Source organism: Hetaerina americana, unplaced genomic scaffold (genome assembly GCF_022747635.1).
Source record: "Hetaerina americana unplaced genomic scaffold, ioHetAmer1.1.p SCAF_3, whole genome shotgun sequence".
Taxonomy (NCBI): domain Eukaryota; kingdom Metazoa; phylum Arthropoda; class Insecta; order Odonata; family Calopterygidae; genus Hetaerina; species Hetaerina americana.
The window spans coordinates 75,347,620-75,365,926 of record NW_027286874.1 but is presented as its reverse complement, the minus strand read 5'-3'; the positions used below and the strand labels follow the sequence as shown (position 1 = coordinate 75,365,926).

General features: G+C 41.3%; 1 protein-coding gene across 1 annotated transcript in view; it reads left to right on the top strand.

The window, feature by feature from the left end:
* Mipp1 (Multiple inositol polyphosphate phosphatase 1) overlaps positions 1-18,307 on the top strand; it is a 105,448-nt gene that overhangs the window by 83,060 nt on the left and 4,081 nt on the right. The window contains exons 2-8 of the mRNA XM_071588136.1: positions 6,468-6,599; positions 14,363-14,541; positions 16,203-16,319; positions 16,427-16,574; positions 17,068-17,168; positions 17,248-17,357; positions 17,901-18,183. Of these exons, the coding sequence (XP_071444237.1) occupies positions 6,468-6,599; positions 14,363-14,541; positions 16,203-16,319; positions 16,427-16,574; positions 17,068-17,168; positions 17,248-17,357; positions 17,901-18,183 (1,070 nt within the window). The remainder of the gene's footprint in view (positions 1-6,467; positions 6,600-14,362; positions 14,542-16,202; positions 16,320-16,426; positions 16,575-17,067; positions 17,169-17,247; positions 17,358-17,900; positions 18,184-18,307) is intronic.

Here is an 18,307-nt window from a genome sequence, read left to right as displayed (position 1 = left end):
CCTCCGCACCAACGAAAAGTTTCCAATAAACTTGAGGTGAGTGGCAGGTGGTGAGTGCCGCCGCGTAAGTACCAGCCCTTCGGACTCTTTTGTTTGCACATAAGCTTTCCACTTATTACCTATCCCACGACAAAAAGACGTCGCATCATTTGACTTGGTGATTTACGGACCAGTTTCCCGAGAATATTAACACCACCGACGTTACGCACTCCCCCCCCCTCAATTGCAGGACGCCGGAGAAGTATCATTTTGAACTGAGAAGACCTGAATGTTCCAAATCGGAGAGCTAGAGAGAAATATTTCCTCAGCCCGCCCGAAAAGAATTATTCACGACGTGCTTAATGGCGCAAAACAGAAATGACACTGCACTTTCCACAAAAAAATGCTCCTTGTTGAAAGCGACCGGTTTCGTTACATGGTATCATCACAGAAACCACTGAATTTATACATCGCCATAATAAAATAATGCATATGGAACGAAGTTAAAATAGGCCATAAAAGGTTAAAGATTTAGAATCATTGAGATAAAGTAGGTAAATGAGAAGAATGATTATATTTAAGCTACAGTGGATCATTATTACGTGGTGTATAGGTTTTTCATGTATACTGTGTGTGTATATATATATATATATATATATTATATATATATATATTATATATATATATATAATATATATATATATTTATATGTATATATATATATATATATGTACACATATTATCATAAGTAATTTACCGGTTGATGTAGGTTTTGGAATGTGTGTTTGTACATATATATATATCCGAGGCTTTCTTCCAGTAAGACGAGTCTTACTTGCAGGAGGCATCGGGGAAGGCCAAAAGCTTAAAAAATTTACCGTGTGAGTGTCCTTTTCAGTGTTACTATTTTATTTGTCTTCTATTGTGCCGTCCCAATATTATATATATACACGAGGGTCATCCGGAAAGTAGTACCCGTTCGTGAAATAAAGACACAAAGGTAAATATTAACAAACATAAAAAATTTTATTTGAAAGAGGATACTTTAAACTACTTCTCAACATAATCTCCAAGCAAATTAAGGCATTTGTCATAACGTGTGACAAGTTTCTGTATTCCTGCTGCATAGTCCTTCGCCGCCAGCTCATTGAGATACGCGAGGGACCCATCTTGCACAAATTTTTGCATAATGCAGATGGTGTTTAACAATTTCATGAACAATTGTTCGAGAAACATTGGGAAAATGCTCACAGATGTCATCAATTGTGACGCGCCGATCGTTCCTCACGAATTCGTCAACTGAGCTCACCAGTTGGTCTGTAATGACAGACGGTCTCTCCGAACGCTCATCGTCGTGTGTGTTCCCCCTCCCCATGTTGAAGTTGCGACACCACCGCCGAACAGACGACTCGTCCATTACATTGTCTCCATACACCTCCTTTAATTGGCGATGAATATCACATGGGCGAACGTTTCTTGCATTGAGGAATTTAATCACTGCCCTCACTTCACAACTGGCGGCGTTCTCAATTTTTTTAAACATTGTAAACAATCACAGAAACAACACAGGCAATGCTAGCGTCACGCAACTTGGCTCAGAGAAGGCAGACAAGCCACTGAAGCTATCTGACCTCGTCCAGCGGCTACTCGCGTCATCAGCACTTCATGCGGCACGAACGGGTACTACTTTCCGGATGACCCTCGTGTGTGTGTATATATATATATATATATATATATATATATATATATATATATATATATATATATATATATATATATATACTATATATATATGTATAATATGTATATATATATATATATATATATTGTGACGTTGTGCTTGGCGCAGCGTCACTTGCCCAGTTCGAATACGCGCGTCCCTCTCGCGAGCCGTAGAACGGCGGGGCGCTATCTGTTGGCGCCGACAACGTATGTAAGAAAAAAGAAGAGCGGGGCGCGCCGCGCGCGGAGTGTGCCGGCCAACACGTGGGAAGCAGAGTTCGTTGTGAGATGTCCGAGAGAGAAGGTCGTGTGCTATCATCGTCGAGTCACCGACAGCCTGCGAACACCGGGGGTGCGCGTGCCAGCAACCGACCTCGCCGTGTGGGCCGGGCCCCCCGCAGGCCCCGACCGGAACATCGGGAGCCAGCAGTCGACAGCGAGGCGGCCATCTTCGGCTGCAGCCGAGCGGCCACCCAACATCGTGGCCCAGCAGGCGTCGGCACCGCGCGTCATGTTTTCTTGGGAGCGCCCACACCTTTTCTTGTGATAATAAATAGTTCTTGTGAAGTTTACTCGTCGTAGTCCATTTTTATGCGCCTCCTAGCGTCCCTCGTGATTTCAGCTGAAGAGCCGCTGCCCACCCCGGGGCACATAAAAGGTGAGCGAGCCCTCCCCTGGGACGAGGAGTGTGATGGGCCAGGTGACAGCCAGCGGCGTGACTCTGCGGCTAGCCATGCGGCTAGCCTGGCGCCCTCAAAACAAGTAGAGTCGCGGCCTCCCTTGTCTCGCGGTATCGGGGAAAATTTATCTATGAATTAAATACCGCGTCACAAATGGCGCCCAACGTGGGGCAGCCTTTCTATTGTTGTGCGAGAAAAGTGACAATTATATTTCGAGAGTGCGCATGAGGCGCGAGTGTAAAATGGCGTCGCGTCGGCCTTGACGAGGCAACAATGGTGTGAAGGAGAGCCAGCGGAGTGATACCGGCATGCTGTGCATAGCGTGTGTGTGAGCGGGAACGATGCGTGATTAACATCGCGCGAGCGCCAGTTATTACGTACAGCTCTTTCGCGAGCGGTATACAATTTTTCTATTTGATTTATAAATTAGTCCTTTTTTTTCGCTATACATTTTCATGAAATAAAAAAATTTAAAATTCTTTGTGAGGGAAGCAGTAAATAAGATATTATAATTTCTACTCAATCTTTTGTACTTGATTGTGGTTTGTGCGGTTACTTTGAGTGGTTGCTTGGCGTTGAGGGTGGGATGAAAGCTGTGAACATTCCCGAGGCGACTTGTTTCCAGTTAAGTTGCGGAGGGACGATCGGTTTCTAAGATTAACTACTATTAATGGCGTGAGGGAAGCTCCGTGCGTGGCCACGTATCCCCAGAGTGGCAGAGGATCCTTTGAAAAGAGGAAGTGGAGTTTGTAATTTTTGAATTTTGAGGTTAGGTTATGCTTTTAATATAGAATTCTGATTTATTCTACCCTATTTGTTATAATAACTGTAGAATAGGGAAATATCTTTAGATTAGGATTAAATTTTTGCAGTAAGCGTATTTTAGGTTAGGTGGGGCAAATCCTTAAATTATTCAATAGGTTAAGAATTTTTTTTTCTAATTTACAATGGAGGGTGACACTGGATTTTTGGCGAGATATCAGAGAGATATGAGGGCACTGCTACGGCATTCAGCGGTAAAGGCAGAATTTGAAATAATTAAGCAAATGAGTGAAGAAGAGGTGGAAAATGAGTTGTCAAGTAAAGGACACTCCTTGGTAGGGCCACTCTTAGTGCGCAAAGAGCGATTATTGCGGGCTAAGCTTCTTTTGGCACAGCCACGGTTAGGGACACCATGGTCAAAGAATTGGACGAGGATGTGCAGCCTGACGATGTAACCCTCTCAGGAGCTTTATACGCCTTAAACTGGGACGAAGACCTAGATGCAGGGCGGAAAATGAAACGAGCATGCAGTAAGGGGCATAAAAAGAAGCACATCGAGACGGAGAAAGTTGCCGCAAGCGACGGAGAAATTAATGAGGAACTGAACCCCATTCGGACCATTACAGCAAACGCAGCGGGGGGCCCTCAGCCCAAACTGCCGCTGATGGACTCATATGATTTTCCGCCGCTGGGGGAAAGGAAAGAATCGTCAGATTTGACCAGAGAAAAGGAAAAACTGCGCATTCTGCCTTCGGAAGCGAAATCAAATCAGAAAGAGATACCAGTACAGAGCGACCGCAACTCTGAGGAAATAAAGGAGTTGCGGAGTCAATTGCAACAGCAGAACGAGATGATCAACAACCTAACGGATGGAATTAGCCGAATTTTACAAAAATTGGGCAGTGAGAAGAACGATAAGGAAGTGAACTTGAGAAAGGGTCCCAAGAAAAAGTATCGGAGGGAAATAACATCCACTTCGTCATCTTCTTCAGAGTCGGAGGTAAAGAGCGGGTCGTTATCTACTGACAGCAGTGATGACTCGGACGATGCATCAGGGGACGATGGACATAGACAGAGCATCAGCTATGAGTTAGGAAGGGCCATAACGAGACCTACGTGGTCTAGGCCTTCACAGGCGAGAGACCAGGGACCGGGCTTTGACGGAGCTTGTTATTCCTGCGGAGAGTCGGGACATAGGGCAAATGCGTGCCCGAGAGTCCAGTGTTTCAGCTGTGGCGCAAGAGGGCATATCAGTGTCAATTGCCCCAGTCGACCTGGAAGGACACAAGAAAAGTGCCAACTTTGCGGCAAGGTCGGCTTATTGGCAATTAATTGCCCTAATTGCAAACACCTGTTTACTCGGCAGGAAAACGGACAAGCGGGGAGTCGCCTAGCCTAAGCGGCTTCCCCGCAAACCAATCCGTCGAACATAAATCGGCTGAATTAGATTTAGATAATCATAGGAATAAGTCGATTAGGTTAGGAAATGGTGATTCGATTTTGGAAAAGCCGAGTTGGACAGCCAAATTCTGCGAACCAAATTCGATCAAGGGAGATGTAAATAGTGGAATAAAGGATTGTTTAGGGAAAGGAAGGGAGATAAACTCAGATGGGCCAGATGAAACATCTGCTCCTGGGTCGAGTTGGACAGCCAACATCCGCCACCCATCTGAGGCGTTGGCAAAGATCAAGGATGAAGAAATCTACAGATCGAGGTGGACAGCCAACCTCTATCGATCTGGCCAATGCAATGGAGCTATCAGGAAAAGCTCTCCAGCTGAGCAGTCGAGACGGACGGCCGACCTCCACTGCAAAGCTGATATTTGCTGTCCAGCCGTTGATTTCGCCGAGCCGAGCGGGTCAGCCCGTCTCCGCCCACCAAATCAACCGCATATGGGGCAGAAGGCGCATTGGTCGACGGAGTCAGCTCCGCTCTGCCAATCCGTTAGGTCGGGAGAAAGCGAAAGGGTCAAGTCTTTGGTAGGATCGAACAGGCCAGCCTGTCTCCAGCCGCCAAAGCAAGCAGAGAGTGAGAGAATGAGTGAGAGGCCTCAGAGCATCTCGTCGGTGCCACAAAGCCCGCCGAGACATGCGTGGAATGTAGATTCTGCCCAGTCGCTTCACGCGGGCCGGAAATCAGAACAGGAGAGCGATTATGAGAAATTGCCTCAAGTACTGTTCACTCTGGATCGGTTGTGTTCCAACAAAGGGACGGGCAGGAATGAGTCGAGTGAGAGTGTGACATACCCTGTAACCATTGAGGACAAACCTGATAGGCTGTGTCCGGTTCAGGGAGGGGGAGTCGGCGTGGAGTCCACGCCTAGAGTGAGTTTAGCGAGTGTGACGGCAGGGCTAGTAATCAATAAGGAGAAGAGCGAGTTTTGTTGTACCAGGGCTGCATATCTTGGATATCTGTTAGACGCAGAGGGACTTAGACCAGATCCGGAAAAGATAGCTCCAGTCGTGAATTATCCAGCACCATCTAACCTCAAACAACTAAGACGATTTCTTGGTATGATTGGATGGTACGCTCGGTTCATAAAGGACGATTCGGAAATCAAGCTTCCACTGGTCAAGTTATTGCACAAAGGTCAAGAGTGGGAATGGACAGAGGAACAGCAGAAAGCGTTTGAGACATACAAAAGGGCCATTACGGAAGCCCCGGTCTTGGCAAGGCCGGACTTCTCTAAACCCTTCATTGTACAAACTGATGCGAGTAGTGAAGCAATTGGAGGTGTTCTTTCTCAAGTGAATGAGGACGGAGAACATCCAATCGTTTATGTCAGCCGAGTTCTCACATCAGCTGAGAAAAACTATACGACGACAGAGAGAGAGTTGTTAGCTATTCTATGGGCCATAAAAAAACTAAGGCCTTTTTTAGAGGGCTACAAGTTCCTCGTGATCACAGACCACTCCGCACTCCAATACCTACGAAATCTCAAGGAACCTACGGGTAGGCTCGCGAGGTGGGCGCTGGAGTTGCAGCAGTGGGACTTCGAGGTGGTGCATCGTCGAGGTAAAATCCATGATTTGCCAATAAAAAAGCACTATGGTGAGCCGACAGATAATATCTCAGAAACTGCCCGTGTTCCAGCCGAAGGAACTTACTGTAATTCTCGCCGTCACACACATAGAGGAGGCCCTACAGGAGATTTGTCTTCTACATCAAAATTCGACCCCAAAGAAACCAATTATAGCGGCACGGAGGAGGGGGAAAGGAAGCATTCCCTCCCTCCTTCCGTTGCCAGGATCTAGACTAGTATATGTAAACAACGAGGAGAGAGAGAGTTATCCTTTTCTAACATACTTATTTTGTCTTTCCAGGATGTGAGCCGGCGCAAGTCTGGATGCTGGCGAGACACGGGACGCGCAACCCTAGCAAGGACGAGCTGGGCCCACTTCAAGAACTAAACCCGCTTAGGGATCAAATCATTAAAAACCACGAGACTCGTACTGGTAAGTAAAGCAGGCAGAAGCCCTCGAAAACAGCCCACGCAAGAGCATCGAGGAATCAATTCTAATTTAAAACACACTCCATCAAATAACTGTGACATTGTTCAATTGTTTACTCAAACATATACTCTTATTGATGGGCGAGAATAGGAAGGGAAATTTATTTCCACACAAACTCATGTAAGTAATCCTTTTCCCTTGGAACAATTCGTGATCACAAAAGCAGAAAACAAAACCTTTAAGCACTCATTTTATAAAATGTTGTCTGAAACCCATGAAAAATGAATGAAAATTACTCTAAATGACCGTTGACTCAACACCCCCTACCGCACATTCATATTGCGGCTCGCAGGGCAATCAATATACGCACTAAAGTATATGTTTTTCCCCGGCTAATGCGATTGGTGAATTAAGCTGTTAAATCGCTCTCCCATTACAAATTTTTAAACACGGAAAACCAGTACACAGGCATACTATATACACTAAACAGTTAAGTCAGAAGACATCATGCATTTGTTCCGGGAAGTTTGTTAAAGAGTTTCCGGGGAAGTGAAAATTTCGCTTCCGTATAATAACTTGGAGAGGAGTACACAACTTATGCATAGCCATTTTTTCATGCCTCAAACAAGCATTAATTTGTTCATACACTCCACGTACTAAAAGCGGCGTCCATGTCATACGCTGTCTACAAATTGTTTGCAGTCAACAATAGTATATAATATATAATGTAATGAATGGAGAACAAAAATCTAAATAAACTTTCTTATTGTAGAGACATTTTTGACAAATAGCCAAATAAATAACGACTCATAATCTCATTATTCAAAAAAAATGTTTCTCGATCCAATCACTGCATGAATGAGCTTATCAAAGTTCGTGATCACATTCTAACTGGTTCCTTTTTCTTTAAGGAACGTAACAGTCGTTTTTTTTCGGTTCGAATAATGTCTTCCGAGTTCCTTCGCAATCAAGTGAATCAGTTTAGGCTAAATTAGTTACATTTTTGTTCGTTTCTTTATCCAATCCACAGACCCATATTTCTATAAACGGCGCAACATCAACATCATTCAAAAGAATATTTTCCTGTAGACTGCATACGACGTGAATTTACATTAATAAAAATATCAGAAAGTGAAATGTTGAGTTTTTTCTTCTAATCGGCGATGTTTACCGACGGTCGCATAATGGTGAAGGGAAACATTGCCAATCATGATTAAAGAAACAGCCTTTCATATTTCAAGTCCAAGGTCATTAGAGTGCTCCGCTCAGAACCGGAGTTCCCTGACTATATATATTACACCCGTGTTCGAGGGATATTAGCCCTAACCCACTTTGAAAGGGAAATGCAATGGTTCTGCATAAAGCATATACCTACTTGACACTCGTACTAAGAGTTCCTTGAACGAATAGTCAGTGATATTATTATAGCGGTTTGTAGCAAGCCAGTACCAGCGTGAGCAATTTGAGCCCTTAGTTGGTAATTAGGACAAAAAATAGAGGACAAGAGATAGAAGGTGGAAAAAAGTAACAGCATTAAATTTATCCTTACGGAATGCTCCAGGAGTCCAGCCGTTCTCGACAGGAAATTATACTTGGCAGTTACGCGGACATTGTTTCTTGCACGGACTAGGTTTCATCGCGGCGCGACATCTTCATGCGCTGTGATTGGACGCAGATTTTTGCAGATTATCGTTTCCCTTCATGATGAAAGAAATACCACCGAGTCACGCCAGAAACATGTTTCTTTCGTGAGGATTCCGACGGACTGCATATTTAGGTCGGTCAAGTTCTTCAGACTAAACCCCCTACCTGGAAGTAGAAAGCAATTGAAAAACCACACAGAATACGGGACTCGAGCAGCGAGCCGATACAACAATCACATAACCACAGCCATTACAATAATTCGTCGTGCACTGACGTCCACGCCTAAGTCGCGGTTCGAATGCACACTACGCTCATTTGAATTTAAAGCCGTTTCGGCAATCATAAAGAGCTACGTCGTGAGTGTTGATTTTGGTCAATCGACAACCAAGAAGCGTGGTCATGGTTCTTCCCAATTCACGTGCTATTCCGATTCCGTAGTTAACACGTTAGATACGAATATTTTATCGCCTTTCTCTGACTATAGCATTCCGAAACTCAGCGCAGCACCACTTCTGGCACTACAACCTAACATTGGAACTGGATCGCAACATCCATGAACGCAAACTGATCCAAGAAGGAAGATCGCGTTACGCACAGCGATAACGCGTAATTGTATGTGCAGATCAAAGCTCGAACCATAGATTCCTCAGATATTCCGAGCACCATCAATCATGTTACTCGCTGGGGTGTCAACAACATATTCGACCACGACTTTTCGATTTTCTCTCTCTCTCTCTCTCTCTCTCTAATCTCCATGTAATGGCATTCATTTTCTCAAAAAATGTGATTGAACGACGCACATCGGATTGAGTCTCCCATTCCACCTCAGTTGAAGAACGGTATTTGAAAATGTCACGAAATGTACAGCGTACAATGCTGTCATTACACGGCAAAAGCAGGATCCGAACATGGTATGTTCGTTGAGCTTCAAAGAAGGCTTTCAAGTCCTCGAAAGAGTCGTGCGAACGTCTCAGCAGTGGTGGAGTTTATTCATGGAGAGGGTTTTTTATGCAGGAAGGGTTATATAGTCGCCGATGTGATGTCACTGCCTCGAAAAATCCCAGTTTTCGTATAAAAAATCCGAGTAGAATTCTCTGAGGCCGTTAGGTCAGAATCTCGGCATTGCCCAGAGACTGCAGTTTCGACTCCTGCATGCGTGGCCCTCGCAAGAGTCACCTTACAAAGAATAAAGATATAAACTTAAGTGTATTTAAATGAACATAATTTTGTTTTTCATAGTAACAGGCGAGTAATGGAAACGAGAGAAGAGTAAGCAAAGAGAGAAAGCTACCTTTTTGAATTTTTACCTCTGAAGAAAGATTTTGATAAAAAATGACACCAGAGAATAACACCGTCGTCTCCTGGAGGAAATCAGAATGAACGACAACACAAAAATCAAAGGCTGTGTGTAGTGATTAAAACCGCAGAGATCAAATCTGGTGAAGAGCGGACGCGAAAATAAAGAAGAGCGGCAGAGATGCTTCAGTGCAGCCTTCGCGAACAGTAGGCAAAGAAAAAAATAAAAAGGTGTTTCTTGGATGGATACATGACGAAAAGAGAAGTGTTTTTGTTGCCTAACCTTTCCTCGTTTGATTTTAAATATATACGTTAAACCGTCTTCAACTCTGGGCCCACAAAGAGTACGTACGGTCTTTAGGGTTATTTTAACGACTTAAACCAAGAAGAAAAAACAACTGACGAGAATACTAGCCAGCTCAAAGAAGAGAACGAAAAATTACCTGAAATGAACAAATGTGGATCGTAGAAGAAGCGGGAATTGTGTAGTGATACCCTCGACTCCGCGAAAATAATTCGTTCCTGTCCACCGTTCGAATCTCGAAGTTAATTTCACGAAACCTAGTTTTCCATTCTATCGTCTGGGAGAATGATTAATCCGTTCCCAAATTTATAAATTCATTTCTGTACATTTATTGCATATTTACATTAATGCGATGCGGTGTTGCGAGTTTTACATGCTTTGTATAAAAAATACTTTCAAACCAATTTCCACACGACTGATTCTTTAGTTCGGTTAGTTGTCTTCGCATACTTTGTTTTATCCCTTCGATAGAAAAAGAAAAATACAAACACGTTACGAATTGGTCGCACAATGCATGCATACAAAGTTACAACTTTCATTAAACCAGAGAAAGCGTGGCACTGTAAGTTCACGTACAAGAGAGATATACAGGTACATATGATATTCTTGCAGCACGAGAGGTGAACAGCGACGCTTCCCAGTACACAGCCATAAATACACGTGTGGCGCTCAACGGCATCACTGCAAATTGAACATGAACAAATTTTACTACATTGTTGTTCGCGTTCGCAAGCAGTCTATTTGTTACACGCTGCAATGGAGAGGCATCGCAGTTCGCAGCTCGAGAATAAGTTTGTACCAAGAGGCCAAAACGAAATATGTAAAAAGTTCGTCCGTTGGGCGGTTCGTAAGTCGAGGTCCCACTGTAATACTCATACAGAACTAGGGAAGGAGGAACGTGAACAAGTGGAAACAATTTTCCAATTACCTTTGTGGCAGGAACACCAGCGATGGACATAGAGAACCGCGGGATAGTATACAGAATACAGAGAGCAAACAATTCCTTTTAACGGTAGAAAGAACTTGCAATGGTTAATATTGTGAAAACTATTCCCGGGTTCACTTTCCCATGAGCGTGGTGCTTGGACGGCGAAGAGTAGCAGAGTAATGATCGGAAGGGAATGGGAAGTGTGGCGCCAAGGAAGAATGATGAATATAAAACGGGTGGACTCAATGGACTCGAATAAAAAAGCCTGCGGAAGAGCGAATAAAGGGAGAAGTATAACGCAGAGATCAAGGGTAAGGAGAGGAAAATCGATTGAGCATATTCCAAGGCACAGTGGTCCACTGGAGAGGGAAATGGAAAGAATCGGAGCAGAAAAACGCAAAAGGAAGGCAAGAGTAAGAAATGAGAAGGCAGTGATGGAAAACGTCAGGGTAAGGAATAGACCTAAGTAGAACTAGCTAGATTGGCAGTTGCAAACATACGCTCACTGGGATAGATAAACGATGATGATGGGCAACAATTTCACTTTCCCTCTACAGATTGTTTTCAAAGAGATTTTCAATATGTGATACATCAGTCATAATGGTAATCATAGAATCAACTGTTACAATAGTTTTTTGACGCATGTCTTGACTTAGTATCCTTATATAAAATAAACTACCCCCGCCGGACATAGGCGTAGCCACGATGGTAGGGATGACGAGGCAAATCAAACTAATGCTCTGCAATCCACGACGCACCCGGAGGCTGTCATGAACAGTATTCCATACCCAGTTCAAACTTATAACCGAGACCTATTCTTTAAACTAATGGCATTTTTTAAATGAATTTGGTGTTAACGCCTCAAGTTGGTTTTTAATGAGTGGTTAAGGAAGAGAACCTTAGTCAAAGTGAAAAATCATTAACTTTATTAAATACAGACAATAATAATTTTCAGAATGAAATTGACCAATGAAATACAATGGAATGATAGTAAGTAAATAATAAAATCTGACAGTAAAAATCGTTTAAAAGTAACGTCGTAATAATTCTTGCATTTTTCTATATTAATATTCTCTAACATTTCTTTGTATACATCAACACAAGATAGGACAGCAGCAATTTTGGCTTTAATCGGAAGTTAAAGTTAACATTCAGTTAACGAAACATTATAAAACCTCGCATTAAGTCCATTGAACTACTACCTTGATCAAAAAGTTCCCGGAATAACCACCGTGTGGCGCTCCCATCGTTCCGATTTGAGTTGTTTTTTTTTGTTAAATTGGTACATCTGTTGTTGATATTCCCTTTAAATCTTAGTGTCATAACTTGACATTTGCAAAAGTTACGTAGCCAAGAGTACATCTATCTCTGTGTGTGTTGGCGATTTTTTACAATTGCAGAAATGGATTTAAATTTGCAACAACGAACTTGTATTAAATTTTGCGTAAAAAACGGATTTAGTGGCGCACGGACGTTGGAAATGTTGGAAAAGTGTTTCGGCAACGATTCTCTAAAAAAAACGGTCGTTTACCAGTGGCACGAGCGGTTCAGAAGTGGTCGTGAGTCAATCGAAGATGATGAACGCAGTGGCAGACCATCGACATCGAAAGTCGGTGAAAAAATTGATTAAGTAAAAGAAATGTTGGTCAATAACCGCAAATTAACCATCAGAGAAATAGCGGAGGACTTGAACATTGCCTATGGATCCGCCCAAGACATTGTGGTTAATGATTTGGGTTTCCGTCGTGTAGCAGCAAAGTTGGTGCCAAAAGACCTCAATTTCATGCAAAAAAGAGACCGTGTCGACGTCGCAAAAGACATGATTTGCGAGGCTGAATCCGATCCCACATTCATCAAAAGGATCATTACTGGAGACGAGACGTGGGTTTATGAGTACGACACGCAATCCAGACATCAGGCAAGTGAATGGCGTTCACCAAATGAGCCGAGACCAAAAAAACCACGTCGTTTTCAGTCAAAAAAGAAGGCAATGCTGACGGTTTTCATGGATTACAACGGTGTAGTGCATCATGAATTTTTGCCAGAAGGCCAGACAGTAAACAAAGAGTATTATTTGGGCGTTATGAGACGTTTGCGTGAAGCAATTCGCCGAAAGAGACCAGAAATGTGGGCAGAAAACTCGTGGATTTTGCACCATCGCACCACGCACCGTCGCACAGTGCTATCATTATTCGTAATTTTTTGACGAAAAATGCAACAAATACCATCCAACAGCCACCGAATTCACCTGATTTGGCTCCCTGTGACTTCTTTCTGTTCAATCGAGTTAAAAAACCATTACGGGGAACGCGTTTTAGCAGCCGAGAGGAAGTAATGGAAAAATCGCAGGAAGCACTGATGGACATACCGAAAACCGAATATAAAAAATGTTTCGAGGATTGGATCAAGCGCTGGCATAAGTGTGTTGCAGTCGATGGGGATTACTTTGAAGGGGACAATATAGATTTAGATGAATAAACTTGTATTTTTAATTTTCTGAATAAATTCCGGGAAATTTTTGATCAAGGTAGTATTATGTATGTAGCTAGTTGCCTATGCATCAAAACTTGTCTTGTCTAAGTAAAATTTCAATTGATGAATACATGGTGTTCCTGATTTCATCAATAAGAAGTCCATAATAAATTCTATTACCGCTGGAGAACACAAATGCGGACTGTTTTTAAGTTTTCTCACTGAATCAATAACATTGTTATGAAAGGCTTTTAACCACAGTAACCAATCCAAAGATAGGTTTTTGACATGTGAGGGTGGAGATCACCTATTACTAAGCCCAACGGCAAATGAAATTCACACATTATGGTAGGTAGCCCAGTTCCTTTCTCTACACCACCTGTAGTTTCCCAGGAAAACTTGACACCTAAATATAACACAGGTGATGCTTATGGTGCCCAGGGGTATCACACAGAATTGAACTCAGGCCCTTCGTTTAGTAACTCCCTGGACTACCATACCCCTCCCTCCAAGAGCATACTGTTGGAACTATCCACCCCTAGCGAGGAGTATTGATTTAATTCACTTAAGCTTGAAGAAAGGGACTCTAATAAGGGTTGCCTCCATACACCTTAAAATGATACTGAACAGCAAACACAAAAACTTGATAACTCAACAGGATATTCAGCAAATACCTTCAGAATTGAAAAATCAACTGCCAGAGAAATAAATGCATCATCCACCAGTTTTCAAGAAAGCTGGACTCTTTTTTTTTTCCAAAAAATGATGCTCAAAATCAATTCATAATCAAACATTCTAAAATAATTTCATTTATTTGGGATGTAAGTACTTGCCTACTTCCAATTTTTGTTTCATTGAGGGAAGTGACGTATTAAAATCTCTGAATAATTGATACGAAAGCAGGAGCATTATAGTAGAATTCTGAAAAATATGTCCGTATCTCCATGTGATAATTCAAGTTCATTCCTTTTGTGTTTGATGGAACAATTTCTAAATCTTGTTTTTTAGTCTTCAATTATTGACGTGCATACTAGAAGAAAAGGGAAAAATAGAAGAAGTAATTAAGGGACAGTTTTTTTTATTCTGGCAAGTACCTATTAATGACCAATTCTTTACTTTCAGATGGCAGGCTTTGCTATCCAGACAAGGAAAATCTTAAAAACTGGCAGCTGAGAACTGGGAAAACAATAGCAGCCACACTGACGAAGCAAGGACGTACAGATATGTCCCTCTTGGGAAGCAGAATGAGAACTAACTTCCCATCTTTGTTTAGGGAAGGATATAGAGAGGATAGATATGTCGTGAGTACCATTTTTCTCTCTGGACTTTTTAATCCTTAGCAATTGGTAATTGGCCCATGCACAAAATGCTTTTGCAAAGTTCTTAAGTATTGAATTTTTTTACTCTTGAACTATTAGCAAAAATGAGAAAGTTGAAACTTTTAAAAATAATCACCCTGCAGAAGTGCACATTTTTTTTTAACATCACCAATGCAATGATTCCATGGCTTCCAAGACCACTTCTTTCCCTTTAGCCAACTGGAAAAGCCAGTTGGTCCATGGCTGAAACTTCTTCAGATTTTGCTGTAATGCAAATTTCAGGCTTATTTGAATGGTCGCATCGACAAACAAAAAAATTATACACTTCCACAACAGTGTCTCTGTATGTAACATCACCCAATTGAATAGAATGGTTTCAGGCGTCACTTTGTGGAAGCGATTCATTTCAGAAAATAAATACTTGGTTATTCCACATATATTTTTTTTTATTTTTATTTAATGTTTTTCAAATCAACCCCCAAAAAAGATGCCTAGAAGTAGAAAAGAACTCTCTTTGTGGGGAATTTATCCCGTAAAGTCACAAGATCCTTTGCAGAAAACAATATTAAACCAGCCTTCTATAATAGAGCCAACTTAGGGAACCTTTTATCAAAACTGCAAAGACCAAATTCCCACAATGAAAAGGAGAGTTTATCAATTGTGCTGTGAGTGCTCTGCCTTCTACATTGGGCAAACCGGGAGGAAATTCAGTGATCATGTAAGGGAACATTACGGCTGTTTTAAGAACAGAAATATTTCTTCCAATTTTGCCCAGCACCTTTACCTATAGAAAACAACCACTTCAGTGACTTTTTCCCTAAAATTCTACATTTGGAGAAGAAGGGCTTAACAGTAGAAGCTTTGGATAAGGTTGGAAATTTCAAAGAACAGTCATCATAAGGGTATGTTAGTTAATGACCTAACTTATTCCTCCCGTTCCCCCCTCCTGGACCTCCACTCTTTTCCACAGCACTTCTCCCCCCCTGAAGCCCCACCCAACTGCCCTCTCCCACCCAGACGTCATACCCAACTGCCTTCTTGCCCTTCCCCCAAACATACTCAACAGTTTCCCTTCTCTTTCCCCTCTTCCCAAACACCTCCCCCCTCCTCTTCTCTGTCTACTATATAAAATATAAATGTATGTGGAATAACCAAGTATTTATTTTCTGAAAATCATCCAATTGGCTATTAATTTCGATGGATGTTAAAAACCAACCAGGTGGAGGGAATGGTTGATGACACACTGTTCCCCTCACAGACTTATTCCAATGACATATCTTTCCTGATATTTCTCTAGAAATTAAAATGTCATCACTTGCTTTGCAAACCATCCCTCCATCACTATGCATTCCACTAGCAACACCACACGCAGCTCTACAAAAATATTGTCATGGCCTGATCATGCGACAGCCAGCATTGGACACAAATTGGTCTCGCGATTAAAAAGAACGCGGTTCTCTCAGAGATTTCCGATTCTCAAATATCAACTGCAGATTAAAAAAAAAAATTATCCCTTTTCCTGATTGTTTCTGAGAAATTGATTAATTAAGGACATTTTCCCAGCTGAATTACCACCCATATGAATCTTGAGTGAACTAATTAACCTATTGTAAATTCTAAAATATTATTTCATTTCCAAACAGTTCCGACACACACAGAAAGAAAGAACAAAGGAAAGTGCAGAAATATTTGCAAATAAACTTTTCGGGCATGACAAAATCGTCATTCCACCTGGAATCAAGAATGATGGCCTTATAAGGGTAAGCTGAATTATGACTTTTTTTTAATAAGGATAGCTAATGCCTTTTTGTAAATTTATAATGTTAAGAATATTTCCCGAATCGATTTAATTTTTCCTCTTTTCCAGTCATACAGCAACTGCACAACTTGGGAGGATCTAATGGAAAATAAAGATGGTTTCAAGGAATACGAACTCTTCCGAGAATCGGAAGAAGTGCAGTCTTTGCTGAAAAATGTCAGTTATCGCCTTGGATTCAAATACAACTTGACACTAGGTATTCACTATTATTACATGATATTTGATTTGTTTAAAATAAATCCAAGCACTAAAATTAAACCACTCAAATTAAATTAAAAATTGAATTAAAAATGGAATCACTTAAAGACTATCAGAACCATTTGAGTTGCATTCTTCATGAATGCCAAGGAAGAAATCCTCAACTGCGCATTTGGAAATTGTAGACAAAGTGAGAAACTATTGATGATCTAAAAAAAAATATTTTTTCCCACTGCCACATGCTTAAATGATTAAATTGTGGTATTGGGATTACCATTGACCTTAGAGAGTCACTCAAAGAATTTTAACAAATGAAAAATTTCATCTTTGCATTTAATACATAAAATATTTCAAGACAATTAAAATTGGTTTTTACACATTTTGTTGAGTTTCAAGACAAACTGAGACATATCCTTAAGAGTAACCAGTGCTTTTGAATAATATGTTATCCAGTCTAAACCGAAAATTAAGTGAAAACTTTTTTTTTACAGATAAAATAGACACGATGTATGACATGTGTCGATATGACAAATCATGGAATCTCAATGAAGCCTCTCCGTGGTGCGCATGTTTCTCGAAAGAAGAACTCAAGGTATGAAATTTCATTTCATCTACATATTTGAAATAAATGATTCCACAATGATTCCACATGAGTAATGGAAAATTTTCAGGTCCTGGAGTACATGCAAGATCTGCGGTACTACTACGAAGCAGGGTATGGACATGATATCAACATCAAACTTGGCTGCCCATTGGTGAAGGATATGGTGGACAGATTTAGGTGAACAAATTATTTTATCCCAAAAGCATTTATTTATCACTTTAAAAATTGAAAATCACAATGAAAGTGCTAATTAAGTGGCAAATTTCATTCATTTACTACATTTTATCCCTACATGCACAAAAACTGTTTACGGTGAAGTAATTTTTCTCATTTTAAATGGCTCTGAAGAGTAATAGATTTTCCAATTTCTTAATTTTAGCACAAATTTTCCATTGCAGATCAGTTACTCTCATATTTAAGTATTGCATGAGACTTAAGGTACACCATTAAATATTATTTCAGTTTAATAATCCTTAAGCAAGGATGTTAAAATATATGTGAATTGATGGGATATTTACAGAGCTACTAAGCAGCATTAGGGTCACTGTCATAAAACTGGTCACAAAAAATAAGGGTATTCTTTTATTAGAAAAAATTTAGAAATTCATTAGAGTTACGGCATGGCCCTTTTGTGCAATCTAGTAACTCAAACTTGCATTCCCTTATGGCCTGAAGATATTTCAGTGGAAACGAATATGAATAATTTTTGTTTCCATGCAGAGCACTAGCCAAGGAACTTGAGGATGGCAAGCGATCATCGGGAACAAGAAACGAGCAACCTCGGGGAATATTTTACTTCACACACACCAAGGCTTTACTAATGCTTCTTGCAAGATTAGGAATTGCTGAGGATGAGCAGAAACTAACCCATACTGACTACAGAAGTGCCCGAGAGAGGGAGTGGCAAACATCCCAGCTGTCACCTTTCTCAGCAAACCTAGTCATGGTGTTTTACAACTGCCACGGAAGTCAAAGAGAACCACAGGTTATGATGTACTTGCAGGTAAGAAAGATTGCCCTGAGAAATACTTAAAATAAGCGGCCAATGTTAAGAGGTCTTAGCATTCTGTGATGATTATTCACTTATCTCCTCCATGATGACAATAGAAAAAGAAACTTTGCGCTTC